A 17,680-nucleotide genomic window follows, 5' to 3' on the forward strand; every position below is an offset into this window, starting at 1 on the left:
ACTTGAGGGTATCACTCTTACTCCTGAGGCCGATGTGATTAACCTGAGCCATTCAACACCACCTACTGGAGCCAATGAATCGCTACCGATTTTATCGCACCCCACACTTCTGATGTGGAGACACCTCGAGATGATCACAGTGCCTAGTGCGCCCAAGGGAGCTCCTACCCTATGTTTTTACTTTATTATGCATTAGGAATAATGCATGACTTTTAGTTAGGGGTGGGATATCTCGTTTTGATTGTAACGTATGTATATATGTATTAGTGTACTCCCATCGGCTTTTCTTTGCGATGGTTCTTTTCCCGATGGCGTTTAATTTCTGTTGAACCTAGAATGTATAGGTTGTATTATGTAGTCAAGTCTAGCAAAGTGTATGACTTATATGGTGTTGGTTTGATTAGTTTATGGCTTGTATGTCTGTTGCTTTTGTTTTGAAAATGAAAATGTACCCTCCGAAAATTTTAGTTGTGCATACTTGAATGGTGAATTAATAGGATGCATGACTCATTTGGTGACATTGTGCGTATTAAAAATCAGATTTTTAATGAATTGTGGCTTTGAGTACTTGGCTGGAAAGTGAAAATAATGAATCAGTGAAGTGATCCTTGTGTCATGTGTTGTGAGGTTTAGTGTTAAGTCTTGTGCATTAGTGTAGTCTAGAACCTACCCGAAAAGTGTTTCAAGGTAAAATCTTAAACTATACTTGGTTTGAAAAAGGATATTAGGCTTTCCTTGTACCCTCTTCTGTGCCTTAAATTTCCTACCCTTGTGTCCTGTCCCTAGTCAACCCTTTTGAGCCTATAATCCTTTCTTTGGCACCCATGTTGCAAGCGTTACCCCTTTTGGTTGTCATTGAATCCATCTTCGGATACGTTAAGCCTAAGTTTGGGTTGGTGTGTGTGGTGATGTGGGAGTCACGTAAAAGGTGAAAAGGTAATTTTTTTTTTTAAAGTGTGATGAATATAAATAAATATTCCTTGGTATTTCAAAAGATAGAAAAGGAAGAAAAGGAGAATAAGGTTTGTGAATAAAGGGATGGCTAAGTAGTGGAATGAAAAGTGATGAAGGGTAGAAAATTGTTAGAAAAAGGTATGATCAAGGTTGAAATTTGTGGCACTTAGGGAGGTTTTGAGTCACAATTTCCTAAATTTATCCTACCTTAACCCAAAGCTTACATTACAACCCGCAAGTGCTATCAAACCGAGTGTGTTTACATTAGTGGAGAAGTACTTGAAGGACAAGCCTATGGTACCGCACTGGTGCACTTGTACGTTCTCGTGAGTGTGACTCGTTCTCTTCTCCTTTGTCTTTTGTCCCTTGTGTTATTGTAAATATGTGTGTTTTTGGGACTTTCTTTGTGAGGACACAGGATTGTAACACTTAGCTGAAGAAACACTTCTCGACCTAGGACTCTTGGCCGCTTCTCTTAAGCTAATACCATTGCGTTACTACATGAATAGGCATGGCTATTCTCTCATCCTTGTGTAAATGCACCAGATTTTTAATTGAGGAGGAGGGAAATCTTGTCTGGAATACATGTCCATAACTAATTGCTATCACCATTGTAGTCAAGGTTACTTTGTGAAGCTTGACTGTTCATTGTGAAGTTGTAAGTGTCGTTTTGAGTTTCTTGAGGACAAGCAAAGACTTTAAGTTGGGGTGTTGATATATGCCGTAGAAATACCACACTTTTGATGCCTTTATACGTAAAGTTTTACTTGTTTTTAAGTAACTTTTTGTCGTTTTTTATGTCATTTGCCTTGTTGTAGGCATTTTTGTCATGTGATAAATACATGAAAAATGTCATGAAAAAGGCCCAAAAATGTGAAGTTCAGAAGAGGCAGATTCAGAAGGTGATTGTACGGACTGTATTTCTTGTCCCAAACATCAACAGAAACCAGTTCAAGACAAGTCGAATTATGATCAAGATTTATGGACCGAAAAATATTCTACGGGCCGTGAAATCCACCGTAAATCTGCAATAGGAACTTCTGATTAATGAGTCATTCCAAGATGGAAATATACGGACAGTATTTCTGGTTTGTGATCCGTAAAAATAAAGCATCAAAAGAAGACCTGATTTGAAGAATTCAGGTTCTACGGTGGTCAATGCAAATTTTACGGATCGTATCCTTATTTTACAGTCCGTATTTCTTTCGTGGGGATAGTTTTGTCTGAATTACTTTCCATCTTTGGACCAATATAAATACATTTTTAGGGTTTTGTATTCATTATTATGACTTTTTCTCTTGGTCTTTGAGCATTCAATACATAGAATATTGGTTGTTGGAAGCTTGTAAGAAGGAATCTTGCACTTTTTGTCATCTTCTTCCGTACAACTTTGTAAGCTTTATGAATCCTTTTTATATTCTTGTCTTTTATTTAATGAATATGAGTAGCTAATCCCATTAGCTAAGGTTGTGGGACCAAATGTGTTAGTTATGTGATTGGGTTTTGCATTCAAACTTTATTAGTGTGTTAATGGTGTTTTCTATTAACTCTTCAAGCTTCAATGACTTTTAAGGGTGGCCAACATTATTTGTGCCTACATACTTTTATTTTGCTTGGAAAAGTAAAAGTTAGGAAAAGAGTTAAATAGCAATAATTTGGTGATTTAAACCCCATATAATAGCTTGAGCTAGGAATAGTAAAACTAACTTGAAACTAAAATGGGTGTTCACAATTTCTACTTTATAAGGCTTGGAAAAGCTTAGAAATGATATTGATCAATTTGGTTGGAAAACTTTTGGTAAACACTAGAAACCCATTGCTTATTACATCCAAACATACTAATGAATTGAATAGATACCCATTTGCTTTACTTTCCTTTGGAACCACAATCTTAGTCTCTTTATCAATTGATTAAATTTACAACAACATTTCTCTAGCAATTAGCATAAGAATCTTCAAACCAAACAATATTTGTACTCCCTTCCCTAGAAATATATACTAATAGTTGAGTGTTACACTTAGTAAATACATTTCTTCATTGTATTCTCTGTGGGATTCGACCCAACCTCATTAGGTTCTATATTTGACCAACGACCGCATTACTCCTATTTTAAAGGTGTAACTTGGGCGTATCAAAGTGCCTCACTGGAATCCCCCCTTCTTCTCTTTTTATTATACCACTTCTCATTTTGCTCAATCCTTTTTTCGTATCTATGCTATTTTATAGCGGTTCCTGTAGAGCCGGAACTTTTAGTAGAGATTTTTGAATGGTTCATTGCACTGCTGCGTGCCATTCCCAATAAGACTCGATCTTGGAGAAGCATGACCTCTGATTGGTGGTGGGGAAAAATCACGGTAGGTGAAACTCAATTTCATAATAGTTTATGGCTTCACAGCTCTTCTTTCTTCCCTTTTTAGGCGCATCCTCTCCTTGCAGGCCTTCTTGTGAGATAGACCACTTTCCAGAGAGTCCCCACTTAAAAAACCGTCGTGTCAGACATTATTTATGCTCTTCGATCCAAAAACATGAACCAAAGGATGCATCAACTTTCTCGGCAAGAATTGGTTCTAGAGTACGGACCCAATGCCGGCTTATGGCAACGTGGAGCAAAGCAAAACAGGGTGCTCAGCTCAGGGTGGTTTTGATAGATGACAATGATGAGCGGCCACAGGTTGATAGTCCTCGATATCCCTTTCCTAATGGTTCTAGTAAAGCATCCGGGGAGCCCAAGGTTTCTCCCACCGAATTATGTCCGGGAAGCCCTCGTATCCCAGTATACGAACCATCGCAAAAGAGTTTTATTCCGCCTGTTAAAATTGGAACTTCGGGCTCATCTCCATGTCCCAAACCTCCGGTTGTCAGCTTGGAATATTCACTAGCTCATCTGGCCAATTTGTTCCTTCAGGTATTTATTCTGCCTTTTCAATGAATTTCTTCATAGTGTTTCTAGTTGACCCTTTAACTATCCCTCTTTTAGGGTCATGTGGCTGCCACCTCTACTGTTGAATTTGCTGGGACCATTGCTACCTCCCGTGGCGAAGTCAAACTTCAAAAGGAAAACAACTGTCTGAGGTTTGAAGTAGAAAGGCTCCAGGCTGAAATTCGAGATTCTTATTCCCTCCAAGCCTATTTGACAATGTGCTTAGAAGATGCAGTTAACTCGCTAAGAGACCGAGAGAATTCTCTTCAAATCCCGACTTCCCCGTATGCGGGTCTGCAGGATAGGCTCGAGGATGATTTGAATAGCATCTGGAACTGACTTTCCAATGTTGAGGTTTTTCGAGATCGCTTTCGAGCCCGATGCCAAAAATTATGGCTCCGTCATGATTTGGCCATTCTAGAAACTCGGAGGGATACACTTGAAGAGGCAAGTGCTCCTGACTTTAACCTTGCTATGTTGTTTCTTGAGGCAAAAATTGAATTGGAGGCCGCAAAGATGGTTATCGAGGACATCCAAGACCCTGAGGGTAATGGACCGGGAAGTGAGGACTCTGGTCACCACCTGTTGCTGGAGCTGCTCCAGATATTTAACCCTTGTACTTGTTCTTAACCTTTATAATAGAATTGCTATTTTCTCTTCTTAAAAAAAAATTGTTAGCTTTTAATGGAACTTCTCGAAGTTCTACTTTAAGCCCAAACTGACCATGGGACTAGACATACCGATCCTTTCATGGCTAGGTCGATTTTACGATCTTCGGTGCATTTCTATCTTTCAATAACATAACTTGTTTCCGACTATATTAACCATGTGTTCACTCTGTTTTTTTTTATATAATCGTCTTCTTCCTCTTCTATGCTTCTATTCCTCATGCACTTCCCGTACCTACCCCAATGGAATATAAAGGTAAAGTTGCTGGGCAGTAGCCAAAGAAGAGAACGTTTAAGAAGTTTAATTTCTTGATGCTTTTCTTGACATGTCTACTGATGGACTTTCCAAGTTGCTCGATGCTCAACCTCGCAGAAGATTCCAGAGGGGTTTGAACAAAGAACCTGTAGGTTACTTCTACCATGACCGCATAAGAATAGTTTTTATGATTATAGCAATTTTGATGAGAACAATGGATGCTCTGGATGGTGATTAGTTTAAGACAAGTAACTTGCTGATACATTGTAACCTTTTTAGTTTTTGCACTTATCTTGGACCTTTTGTCATACCTTTTATTCTTTAAACGTGTATTCCCAACTTCTAATTTAATAAACATGATTCTTCTGAATCAACATACTTCTTTGTCACAGTTTTTATTTTTTTAAATTTTTTTAAAAAGATACAACTCCGGTAACTATTTCTTATTTTGATGTAAGACAATGCAAAGTTATGAAAATAATCAAGACTTACCCGGACGCACTACTTCTAAGGATAAGTTAATTCTTTTATCTTCTTTTCACCAGGATTTCGCTTTTCCTTAAGCCAACTGAACTCTTCCATTTTTACTCCGAAAATGACATATATGTGCGACTCCATGTACACCTTTACAACATTTGGGTGGATAATCTGCGTATTTTTTTTTGTTTTACTCGGATTATCTTATTATGGACCGAACTAAATGCTTCCAAATGGATAATAACTTACTTGGGTTTAAATACCTCTGAATTTGATTTTCTTGGGTTTGAATAACTCTGATTTTGATTTTCTTGGGTTTTAATACCTCTAATTTTGATATATTGGTTGGGAATGATACTTCTGACTCAATTTTCTTTTCGTGAATAAGGCCTTATAGTTATGCTGATGAATTTAGCTGTCTCTAGTTCATTTGGGCATTCTTTGCTTAAGTATAAGCTTATAATTTGTGTATAATTTGAGTATATATTACTCTCAATCACAAGCTTACTTGAAAAGAAAAAGTCTATTTGACTGATACATTACTCTTTTATTGTACATCAATCTTTAGGAAATAAATCCATTAAATTTGTACAACTTTTCGAATAGCCAGCTTAGAGCTTGGCCAACAGTCCCCAGTTCTTGTAATATTTAACCTCTGAGAAAACTATATCAACCTTTTGATTTAAAAGCTTTGGCTTCTTATGAACTTTCCTTCGCCAGTCCCCAGTATCTTGCCGTGACTCATCTTTTTGAAAGCTTTTTGAACCATTCCTGATTTCTGGTTGCCTCTGATGTTTGATCAATCCAATTTATTCAAGGTAGCATGTTGTATGTTGCTGCCTCATTGAAAACCTGGCCGGAAAAACCCTTTCTTTCTTATTAGGGATAAAAATTGATCGAAGGGAAAAAGAGTGCAGCACGTGTTTTCAAAAATCCTCCAGGTAACCCTCTAATCTTTTCGTGATCCCAACCCCATTTTTTATTGGAAACCATTTTCTTCTTGTTCCTACAATAAATGTTATAAAGTTTTAGAGAACATATTTTAAAAAAAAGGATTAAAACTTACCTCGGTCGATTCTGATTTGCGAAACTCAACGTAAGTTTCTCCCTGTAACCTTATCCAGTTAAACAGCCTTGAACCTATTCGACCATCTTCCCTATAAGTTTTTTTTTCTTAGCCTGCCCTGACTTTCTTAGTTACATCGATACCGGACATTCCATTCGTCAAAGCTCTTCCCCGGGACATACTCCACTCCCTCTGGTGTATGAAATTCTAACCTTTTGAGTGAAGCTGCAATCATAACATTTGCATCTTGAATCCAAGGCCTTCCCAACACAACCTTAAAATCTATGCCACCATCTGTTATCCGAAACTTCGTATTCCTTTCACTGCCTCCTTTAACAACTAACAACTCTACAAACCCCTTTGCAGCTTCTCCGAGCCCAACTATTTCTCCGATTGCTTCTACAAACGGTTCTAGCTCACCTATCACTGCCAATTGTTCGATGACTCCCTTTTGAATGATATTTTCCGCAATCCTCATAAGGACTGCGACACCTGTAACTATACAATTATTAATCATAGCAAAAATTACCAGATCATTAGGACGGGGTGAGATATTTCCCTCTTTTTTATCGCCTACCGACAACACATTTTTCTACTCAAACTTCAGAGCTCTCTGTCTGTTTATTCCTGGCAACTTTTCCTTTTTAACCAGGGAAATTTCCTTGATTTGCATGGGCTCGTCAGTTATCATATTGATCACATGGCGTGGTTCGGTCTGAACCTCTTGCTTAGCTAAGTCCCTATTCTTTCCACAATTATCCTTGGCCCTCTCACTTAAGAATTCTCTTAAGTGACTATCTTTTAACAACCGTGCAACCTCGTCCCTGAGTTGCCTATAGTCACTGATCCAATGACCATGGGTTCTATGATAATTGCAAAATAAGTTCATATCCCTCTGGCTGGGATCTGATCTCATTAGTCTGGGCCGCTTCGCACCATCAATCTTGCTTATTGTTGCGACCAACTTTACTAAATCAACATTGAAATTATATTCTGATAACCTTAGATTTTCAATATTGTTGGTAACTGAATCAACTGTTGGAGATTTGGACTGCAACCCCCGTCTATTTTTACTTGAGTCGATCTTTCTATCAGAATTTGGCCTTTCATATTGATTATTTCGGTTCTGTTCTGGTCATGCACGAGACCTTTCTTGTTCACCATACGGTTGGTATCTTTATTTCCAAAATTGAAATCGTATCAACATTCCTTCTAAGCCTGTCATGGTTCTGACTCCGGGCAGTCGATTCATCCGGTAATCTGAATTGGTCATCTTCCACTCGAATTTTTGATTCATACCTATTATGAACATCCACCCATGTTGTAGCGAGAAATCCCAATAGGTTTTCTTTCAGTTTCAACGAGGAGCTTGAACTTCTAGGGTTTAACCCCTTGGTAAATGCCTCTGTTGGCCATTCAACCGGGACGGCCGGCAACAACATCTGTTCCTTTTGGAACCTTATAAGAAACTCATAAAGCAACTCAACATCGCCTTGGGCAATCTTGAAGATAATTGCTTTCCTTGCCAACACCTTCTTTGTTCTAGAATGTATTTTGATAAAAGCATCTGCAAGCATTTTGAAAGAACGAATGGAATGCTCTGGAAGTAATGAATACCAAGTAATTGCCCCTTTAGACAATGTTTCACCAAACTTCTTCAGTAAAACAGATTCAATCTTGTTTGGCTGCATATCATTCCCTTTAATGTCACATATGTATGAGGTCACATGCTCCTGAGGATCTGTGGTCCCATCATATTTGGGTAGATTCGGCATTTTGACTCACTTCGAGTTAAATTTAGGCTTTGCGCTTGGAGGGAACGGCAACTGCACATCTCTTCGAATCCGGCCGCTTCAGTACTGGCGGGGATCCTATAATTTGGTCTGTCCGGGAATTGAATGCCTTAAATTCTTTTTCGTTCCGATCCAATCGACTATTTAATTCTTTCTCATTCTTTTCTAGCTGATCGGAAAGGGCCTCCAAGTACTGCATAATGCCCGACGTTGTTTTTCCACCATGGGTATCACTGCTGCTTTCGATATGCTGAGCATTTGCATTGGGTAGGTTTGTTCCAACATTCTCCTCCCAATGCTACCTCAGATTTACAGCCGCCACTTCTTCTTCATGTTCATCATTAGAAGTTAAATCATTTTTCGTATGCTTGGATCCCTGAGGGGAAATGTAACACCCCGTATCTTAAAATAAAAGTTAGACTCGTATCATTAGAGTTTCAGAGGAAATTTGAAGGTTTGAGTGTGTTGCGAAAGTGGCTGAGGGGCTTACTTCGGGCAACCATAACACCTTGATTCATTGGGATTTTGAAAACGTTCTTTAATGAAAGATGTAGTACATAGAAATATTTTTCCAGGCATATAAGTATCAGGCCAATCAGAGTCCGGATCAAGGCGATATGATCGTCTCAAAATGGCTAATAGAGGGGTGCTCACATTTGACAGAATCGACTAAGTTTTCGATACGTCTTCCTTCCATCCCAATTTCGTGAAAATCCGTAGGGAAACTGAGAAAGCTTAAAACAAGAAAGTTGCAGCCCGTTGAAATATCTTTCCAATGGTATATTATGGAGCCAAAACGGAATTTTGTGCTAGGAGTTATGCCCATTCTACCGAATGTTGTCAGAATGGCCTAGGTCGTCGCCCAGGCGCCGCCCCAAGCCAAAATTTGCAAAAATCATAATTTTCATCAGGGCCTATAGTATAGGCCTAGTGCCCCGCCTTGGGCGACGCCCAGGGCAACGAACCAGGCCAAATTATGCCTGAAATGTCCTTTTCGAATTTTATATGTACCCAACTCCGAAAAACTTTTCCCACTTCTTTCTAAACCGTCGTTTTGGAGATAAAACACTCTAGGGCTTCCACAAAGCATATAAGGTGAGTTACTACTCAAACCCCATTGATTATTACATCAATCTAATAAAGATTAACGCTAGAATCCCAATTATTCCATAGATTATCGATTGAATCTTCGTCTTGGACAAAGGAACCCTAGAATCCGAATTCAAGAGGAGTGAACTTCAAAAAGGTAATACTTCTACTCTCTAATCACTTACAGTTGTGAATTGATGAGTTCTTGGGAGAATCGTAAATGGGGTTGATAGACAGTATCATATTAACTATGCTAGGGTTTTGGATTATTAACTTAGGATTGTTGTAGTCACATGGGTGATGAAGAATGATGTTACTTTCATGAAGTTGAGATTGTATAATCACCTAGAAGTACTAGAATGGGAATTGGATGAAGAAACCCCATTAATGGAGATTATGGAGCTTTATGCCCACCAAGTGTTTGATAAAATGCTTAGATGACCAAAGCATGGATATTATTGCAAATATAGAATCCCTTTGACTTGTATTGATATAGATCAAAGTTGAAAGGGTTGACGAACGCTGTATTACACTCAAAGGCTGGAATTAAGGTATGTGAGGCTAACTATCTACGTTAGGGAATATTCATGATTCTCCCTACGCCTCATTCGTCATACTTGTCAGTAATTTGACTCAGAATATAGTTTAGCCCTAGTTTCATGATATGATATAGAACTATTATCTTCTAGGGTTGCAGTTACGGAATTCGTTCATGGTTGTCACTTTGAATATCATAAACTCAACACGTAATCTTTATAGACTTATGCATTGTTATCACATAAGTCTTAGTCAGTGTATAACCAGTTATTTGCATGAGTCCTATAATGAGAAACAATTATCATGCTATCACCTATAGCCAGTCTCAGTCTTGTAAATTGTTAATGTTGAACACTTGTATCTGTATTTTGGGCCCTAGGCCACAGTTTATGCATACGTATTTCTTGGGCCTGAGACCACAGTTTTTGTGCACATTATTTGTTCCCTAGGGCACAGTTATATTTACAGTTTTACAGGTGATTCTTCATCCAGAAAAGGGATTACTTCAGCTTCTTGCTTTCCTGTTTAGTTCAGTTTCAGTTTCAGTTCCCGTATTTTATTGCTTCAGTTGCTTTACATACCAGTATAATTCAAATGTGTTGATGTCCCTTTTTATTGCTTGGGGGCCTGCATCTCGCGAAGCACTCAACGATATACAAGTTGACGACTCAGCTATTTAGGAGTGCACGTATCAGCTACTGGTGAGCCGCAAATTCTTTCGGGGCGTTATTAGCTATCCAGTTATTTCAATTTATAGACAGCTTTATTATTCAGTATTCTTAGAGGCTTCATAGACACAGTCCAGACAGTCAGATATTTGTTATGTTAGCCTTGTAGATAGTTATACTTAGTTGTTCAGTTGTTTTGGTTTAACCATGTTGGCTACTTTCAGATATGTTCAGATTATCTATGTATTTCCTCATTATAATATTTCAGTCAGACTTTTAGTTAATCAGCATGTGTTAGTTTTATTTTATAAATCAGTTATGTTTTGGTATCACATGTTGATTCAGCCAGCCAGTTGGTTCGCTCGGTCACATGCAGTCAGGCACCGAGTGTCGTGTTACGTCCAGGCCCAGGTTCGGGGTGTGACAAAGTTTGGTATCAGAGCACTAGGTTCAAGTGTCTTAGGGAGTCTATGAAGCCGTGTCCAGTAGGGTCTCTTTTATATGTGTGAGGGCTCCACACATATAAACAGTTGACCACCAAGACATTCAGGATTTGTCTCATTTCTTTCTACTCTAGATCGTGCCATGAAGGTTAGCGCAATAAGTAACCTTCTCTTCCTATCGAATTACGTACATTTCGAAGGTGCAGGCGACGAACAGGTAATTCAAGGCTCAACTGAGGTTAATTATCCATAGGGGTACAATTATGAAGTACTTGCTGGTAACGAATGAGACTTAAGGTGCTATGGAAAGGTGAATAAAGTGTAAGTTTCCCGAGAAAGGGTGTTGTATAATGAATGGGAAGTTTAATGATAATGATGTTTTTGAGAAAGGAGAATGGGATACAATAGGGAGAGGATATCAGAGAAATTAGAAAATGAGCTAAGTCTATAGGAAACGTAACTCATGGAGGATCTCTAGTAGGTGGGGGTAGACAGTTTTCTACCGGAGGTCATCAGAACCAACTCCATCTGCAGCTAGTGCACTAGTCTCGAGGTCTAGATATGGTCAAAAAGGTCAGTTCAACTAGAAACAGATTTTAAGAGCACCAGCCTCTCAGTGACATACCAGTGTGAGCCACAGAAGTTTTCAGAATCTTATGTGCAACAAGTGTTATAGGAGACACCAAGGGGTGTATCGTTTGGGCCTTGATGTGTGTTTCAGTGGCTCCTCTAAATTCTCAAGCCCAGTTAGGTTGTAATACAGCTAAGCCTAGTATTTCCATTCTCAGTGAAGACTGCTTGGATGCTTCAGCAGGTCGTCAGGACAAAAAGGCATCCCTAGTTATCACCACAGATAAAATTTTTGTATAAACTATGCATGTTAATATAAGAGATATGTATGAAATAAGAACCATGAGTAGACGATAGTAAATTTTAGGGAATGATTTAAGTTTGTTTAAGTTAGTTAGATCAGAGTTAGAGAGTACGACGGTTGTAAGTTACTATAAGAAGTAATTATTATTATGAGATAAGGAGATGTGACAGTTCTCTCTTAAGCTATGTGAGTACGTGTTTATCCCAGATGGGTATAGTCTGATATGATTTTGGAATGTATAGAAAGTTTGGGTTTAGTTGTTCTAATCTTTCGTATAAGATAGATGAAAGTTTCTTAAGTGTGATCTATAGTTCAGAAAAGATAGTACACGACCATAGAATGGCGTCAGATGATAAGGGAGAGTTAGAAAGAACTTAGGTTATTCTGAGTAGAATAAGAAAATATGAAGCTAGCAGGCGATTAATAGAAAAATAGTAAGTAAGGTTTGAGTAGATACAATGCATTAGCAATTTCAGCAGAACTAGTAGAAGTATGATTTGATTTCCTTAGTTAGATGAACACCTTAAGTGGGTGATAGCTCGGATACATCCAAATATGTGTTAGAAACCAAGGGCTTAAGTTAAATTCGGAGTAGAGTGATTAGTGGAAGAAGAAATCAGCTAAGCCGTAAGAGAGCAAACTACAGAAGAATAGCCTTTAAGAGTTGTCAAAAAGGGGTTTCCCTAAGATTTACAATGTGAACAGAGTTAAGTCGTTAAGATAGAGTATGCCGGTTATGAATACAGTAGCAAACCCGTTCATGTAAGTAATTTAGTTTTTCCCAGTAAGAAATTGCTCAAAAGTGAGTCGGAAAAAAAAGAGTCATCAGTGTTGTAGAGTACAAAGGAATTACAGAAGATAAGTAAAGTTAATTGGATCCCAACAAAAGAGAAGAATTTGTAATTATAATACGTTAGCCTTAGTCTAAGAGAGATATGCATAAATCGCTAGTAATTCTAGTGAGATAATTGAATTCCCGAAGGGTTAGCATGAGATATGAAGAACCTCAGTTCAGTTAGGTTGGCATAATGAGATAGTCTCTATAAGGAATATGCCTTAATTTAGAAGAAACCAAAAGTGAGTGGAATGATCGTCGATCGAATTGTGTCAAGTTCAATTATTATCGCTTAGGCGATCACAGAAAAGTTATAAGATCATGCCCAGTTATGTGTCACAAGGGTAGTTCCATTGCATGAGATTCTAATCTATGGTGTGCTAGTCAAAGACTTAGCGCACAACAGTACTATGAGTATTTTAGGAAGTATCTTAGAAAGAAATCAAGTATGGGAAGTACAGCTCATGATTGAGGAAAACAAGAGAACTATGGTGAAATAATTTCACCGCTTATCCAAGCTAGGAATTCGACCTTCGGACTCCGAAGTGGGTGGAGTTGTTGCCCAGAACATGGCTTATTCCTCCTTAGTCGTTGAAGTTAAAGAGAAGCAGTTTGGTGATTCCTACTTGTTGCAGATGAAAGAGGGGATTCACAAACATAAACAATAAGCTTTTAAACAAGGGGGAGATGGCGGTACCATGAGATACCAAGGCAGATTATGCGTTCCAGATGTAGATGGGCTCAAAGAGCGGATTATGTCAGAAGCTCACAATTCCAGGTATTTCATTCACCCAAATTCCACGAAGATGTATCATGATCTTAAGGAGATTTATTGGTGGAACGATATGAAAAAGAATGTGGCAGGGTTTGTGGCTAAGTTCCCCAAATTGATTGCAAGTGAAAGCCGAACACCAAAGGCTTGGCAGCTTGGCTCAGAATATAGATATTCCTGTTTGGAAATGGGAGATGATAAATATGGACATTATAACAGGTCTATCGTATTCAATTAGGAGGCACAACCCAATTTGGGTGATGATGGACAGACTTACAAAGTCGGCACACTTCTTTCCTGTTAAGACGACATATTCTGCACCAGACTATGCCAAGTTGTTATTCAAGAAATCGTTCGACTTCATGGGACCTCGCGTCCATTATTTTAGATCGTGCTGCCTAGTTCATAGCAAATTTCTAGAGATCATTTCAGAAAGGATTGGATACCAGGGTTAACCTCAGCACAAATTTTCATCCGCAGACCGATGATCAGATAGATACTCTATTCAGATCTTATATTATAATATTCATGCCAGTCCAGTATTCAGTCAATCTAGTATTCAGTGAGCTTAGTATTCAGTTAGTTTAGTAGACATTCAGTTCAGTAATCATGTATTCATTCAGTTTAGTAAGCATGCGTCCTTGATTTCAATGGTAATTGGGATGACCACCTGCCTCTTATTGAGTCTACTTACAAAAATAGTTACCATGCTAGTATTGGGATGGCACCGTATGAAGCTTTGTATGGGCACAGATGTAGATCACCGATTGGTTAGTTCGAAGTTAGTGAAGCAGAGTTGTTAGGACTAGACTTGGTCCATCAGGATATGGAGAAGTCAAAAAGTTGAAGAGGCTACAAGGGAAGCCGAAAAAGACATGAAGTCTAGATATCCCTATCTCTTTGAAGAGTCAGCAGAAAATGTCGAACGTAGTTTATCTTCCCATTTAGATTTCACTCTAAAGTTCCATGTTTCCAGTATTCAGTTAGCTTATTAGTCACCCAGTCAGTCTCATTCAGCCAGTTCAATAGCTATTCAGTTTAGTAAGCTATCCAGTTTAGCAATCCCTTGCAGTTTATTAGCATTCAGGTGTTCATTACAGTAGTGAACACATGTTTCCGTCAGCCTAGTTAACCAGAACCCATCATTCTAGGACGAATGATCCCAAATGGGAGATATTGTAACACCCCATATCTTAAAATAAAAGTTAGACTCGTATCATTAGAGTTTCAGAGGAAATTTGAAGGTTTGAGCGTGTTGCGAAAGTGGCTGAGGGGCCTACTTCGGGCAACCATAACACCTTGATTCGTTGGGATTTTGAAAAGGTTCTTAATGAAAGTTGTAGTACATAGAAATACCTTTCCAGGCATACAAGGATCAAGTCAATCAGAGTCTATGATTGTCTCAAAATGGCTAATAGAGGGGTGCTCAGATTCGATAGAATCGGCTAAGTTTTCAATACGTCTTCCTTCCATCCCAATTTCGTTAACATCCGTAGGGAATTTGAGAAATATTAAACCATGAAAGTTGCAGCCCTTTGAAATATCTTTCCAACAGTATATTATGGAGACAAAACGGAGTTTTGTGCTAGGAGTTATGCCCATTCTACCGAACAATGTCAGAATGGCCTAGGGCATCGCTCAGGCGCCGCCCCAAGCCAAAATTTGCAAAAAATGTAATTTTCATCAGGGCCTGTAGTATAGGCCTAGTGGCCCACCTTGGGCGACGCCTAGGGCGATGCACCAGGCCAAATTCTGCCTGAAACGTCCTTTTCGAATTTTATATGTACCTAACTCCAAAAAACTTTTCTCACTTCTTTCTAAACTGTCTTTTTGGAGAGAAAACACTCTAGGGCTTCCACAAAGCATACAAGGTAAGTTCCTACTCAATCCCCATTGATTATTACATCAATCTAACAAAGATTAACGCTAGAATCCCAATCTATTCCATAGATTATCGATTGAATCTTCGTCTTGGACAAAGGAACCCTAGAATCCAAATTCAAGAGGATTGAACTTCAAAAAGATAATAATTCTACTCTCTAATCACTTATAGTTGTGAATTGATGAGTTCTTGGGAGAATCGTAAATGGGTTTGATAGACAATATCATATGAACTATGCTAGGGTTTTGGATTATTAACTTACGATTGTTATAGTCACATGGGTGATGAAGAATGATGTTACTTTCATCAAATTGAGATTGTAGAATCACCTAGAAGTAATAGAATGGGAATTGGGTGAAGAAACACCATTAATCGAGATTGTGGAGCTTTATGCCCACCAAGTGTTTGATAAAATGCTTAGATGACCAAAGCATGAATATTATTGCTAATATAGAATTCCTTTGACTTGTATTGATATTGATCAAAGTTGAAAGGGTTGACGAATGTTGTATTACGCTCAAAGGCTGGAATTAAGGTATGTGAGGCTAACTATCTACGTTAGGTAATATTCATGATTCTCCCTACGCCTCATTCTTCATACTTGTCAGTAATTTGACTCAGAAGATAGTGTAGCCCTAGTTTCATGATATGATGTAGAACTGTTATATTCTAGGGTTACAGTTACAAAATTTGTTCATGGTTGTCACTTCGAACATCATGAACTCAACACGTAATCTTTATAGAATTATGCATTGTTATCACATGAGTCTTAGTCAGTGTATAACCAGTTATTTGCATGAGTCCCATAATCAGAAACAGTTATCATGCTATCAGCTATAGCCAGTCTCAGTCTTGTAAATTGTTAATTTTGAACACCTGTATCTGTATTTTAGGCCCTAGGCCACGGTTTATGCATACATATTACTTGGGCCTGAGGCCACAGTTTTTGTGCACATTATTTGGGCCCTAGGCCACAGTTATATTTACAGTTTTACAGGTGATTCTTCAACCAGAAAAGGGAGTACTTCAGCTTCTTGCTTTCCTGTTTAGTTCAGTTTCAGTTTCAGTTCTAGTATTTTATTGCTTCAGTTGCTTTACATACCAGTACAATTCAAATGTGCTGATGACCCTTTTTATTGCTTAACGATATACAGATTGACGACTCAGCTATTTAGGAGTGCGCGTATCAGCTACTGGTGAGCCCCAAATTCCTTTGGGGCATTGTTAGCTATCCAGTTATTTCAGTTTATAGACAACTCTATTATTCGGTATTCTTATAGGCTTCATAGACACAGTCCAGACAGTCAGATATTTGTTATGTTAGCCTTGTAGCCATGTTGTCTACTTTCAGATATGTTCAGATTGTCTAAGTATTTTCGCATTATGATATTTCAGTCAGACTTTTAGTTAATCAACATGTTTTAGTTTTATTTTATAAATCAGTTATGTTTTGGTATCACATGTTGATTCAGCCAGCCAGTTGGTTTGCTCGGTCACATGCAGTCAGGCATTGGGAGCCGTGTTACGTCCAGGCCCAAGTTCGGGGCGTGACCGGAAATCTGGGTTTGATCATTCCTCGCCCTGACTTCTCCTGTTGCTGGATCTCTTTCTTGTGCATTAACATTGTTCAACAATCCATCAACTTGATTTCTAGTGTTTGCCATTGTCAAAACCTACCTGGTGACAAAGATTTAAAAGTGATAAGTAAAGTAATTAGAGCAACAAAACAGTATCACTATTATCCTTAGCCCCACGGTGGGTGCCAACTGTTTACCCTAAAAAGAGTACAATTAAATTGTTTGTGGTTTAAAGGATACGTGAATTAATTTATTATAAAAAATGAATGAATAGTTGATAACAAGTAAGAAAATCAATTTAATAAGCCAATATAAAGTAGAAATAAGATAATTGTGCTTGGGCTGGTATGATCCTCGGAGAGAATTCTTTGATAAGTTTTTCTCCGGTTGAGCACTTGCACGCCTTAGCCTTTGTTAAATAAATGCTGATCTAGAGCAAAAGAATTGTAAAACTATGCAATTACAAGGACTGGATTCTATAACTGACTGTAAGAAAGTATTTCGATGCCCCTTAGCGAGCTATTAGGCTCTTTTTATAGTTGATAATCACCAGATTTGAGTTGTAAATCTAGCTTAATAATGGCTAATAATAGAGAATAAATGCTGCTTTAATTCTAAATTGTAACGTTTGCTTCGAATCTGAACTGGTCATATAATGTTAATCTTCCATTAATGACCCGAGATAACTTCCCTGGAAGGTTCGCTCCGGGTTTATCTGGAAATTCCCATTCCGACCAAATGAAAAGACTAAGCAACGTTTCACTTCCAACTGCCATGTGTTCCGTTCCCATTATTCCACATGTTGAGCTATATCTTGTCATGTATACAACAATAGCATTGTGTGGCGTTGTAGAGAAAGGAGTTGTTG

The 17,680-nt window shown here is 38.3% G+C and overlaps 1 protein-coding gene across 1 annotated transcript; it reads right to left on the reverse strand.

Moving 5' to 3' along the window:
* Nucleotides 1-6,934: 6,934 nt before the first annotated feature.
* Nucleotides 6,935-8,117, reverse strand: LOC132612929 (uncharacterized). Its single transcript, XM_060326999.1, has 2 exons — nucleotides 7,509-8,117; nucleotides 6,935-7,393 (listed from the first exon to the last, which is right to left on the reverse strand). The coding sequence occupies exons 1-2, from the start codon at nucleotides 8,115-8,117 to the stop codon at nucleotides 6,935-6,937; spliced, it is 1,068 nt and encodes a 355-aa protein (XP_060182982.1).
* Nucleotides 8,118-17,680: the final 9,563 nt, after the last annotated feature.

The sequence above is a fragment of the Lycium barbarum genome, chromosome 10 (genome assembly GCF_019175385.1).
Source record: "Lycium barbarum isolate Lr01 chromosome 10, ASM1917538v2, whole genome shotgun sequence".
Lineage (NCBI taxonomy): Eukaryota > Viridiplantae > Streptophyta > Magnoliopsida > Solanales > Solanaceae > Lycium > Lycium barbarum.

Excerpts from the sequence above, each read along its gene's own strand:
- LOC132612929 (XM_060326999.1), bottom strand. The coding sequence starts at position 8,117 with ATGCCGAATCTACCCAAATATGATGGGACCACAGATCCTCAGGAGCAT. Across the intron at positions 7,394-7,508 it reads TGGAAATAAAGATACCAACC|TCCAAATCTCCAACAGTTGA; the intron begins GTATGGTGAACA and ends CGGGGGTTGCAG.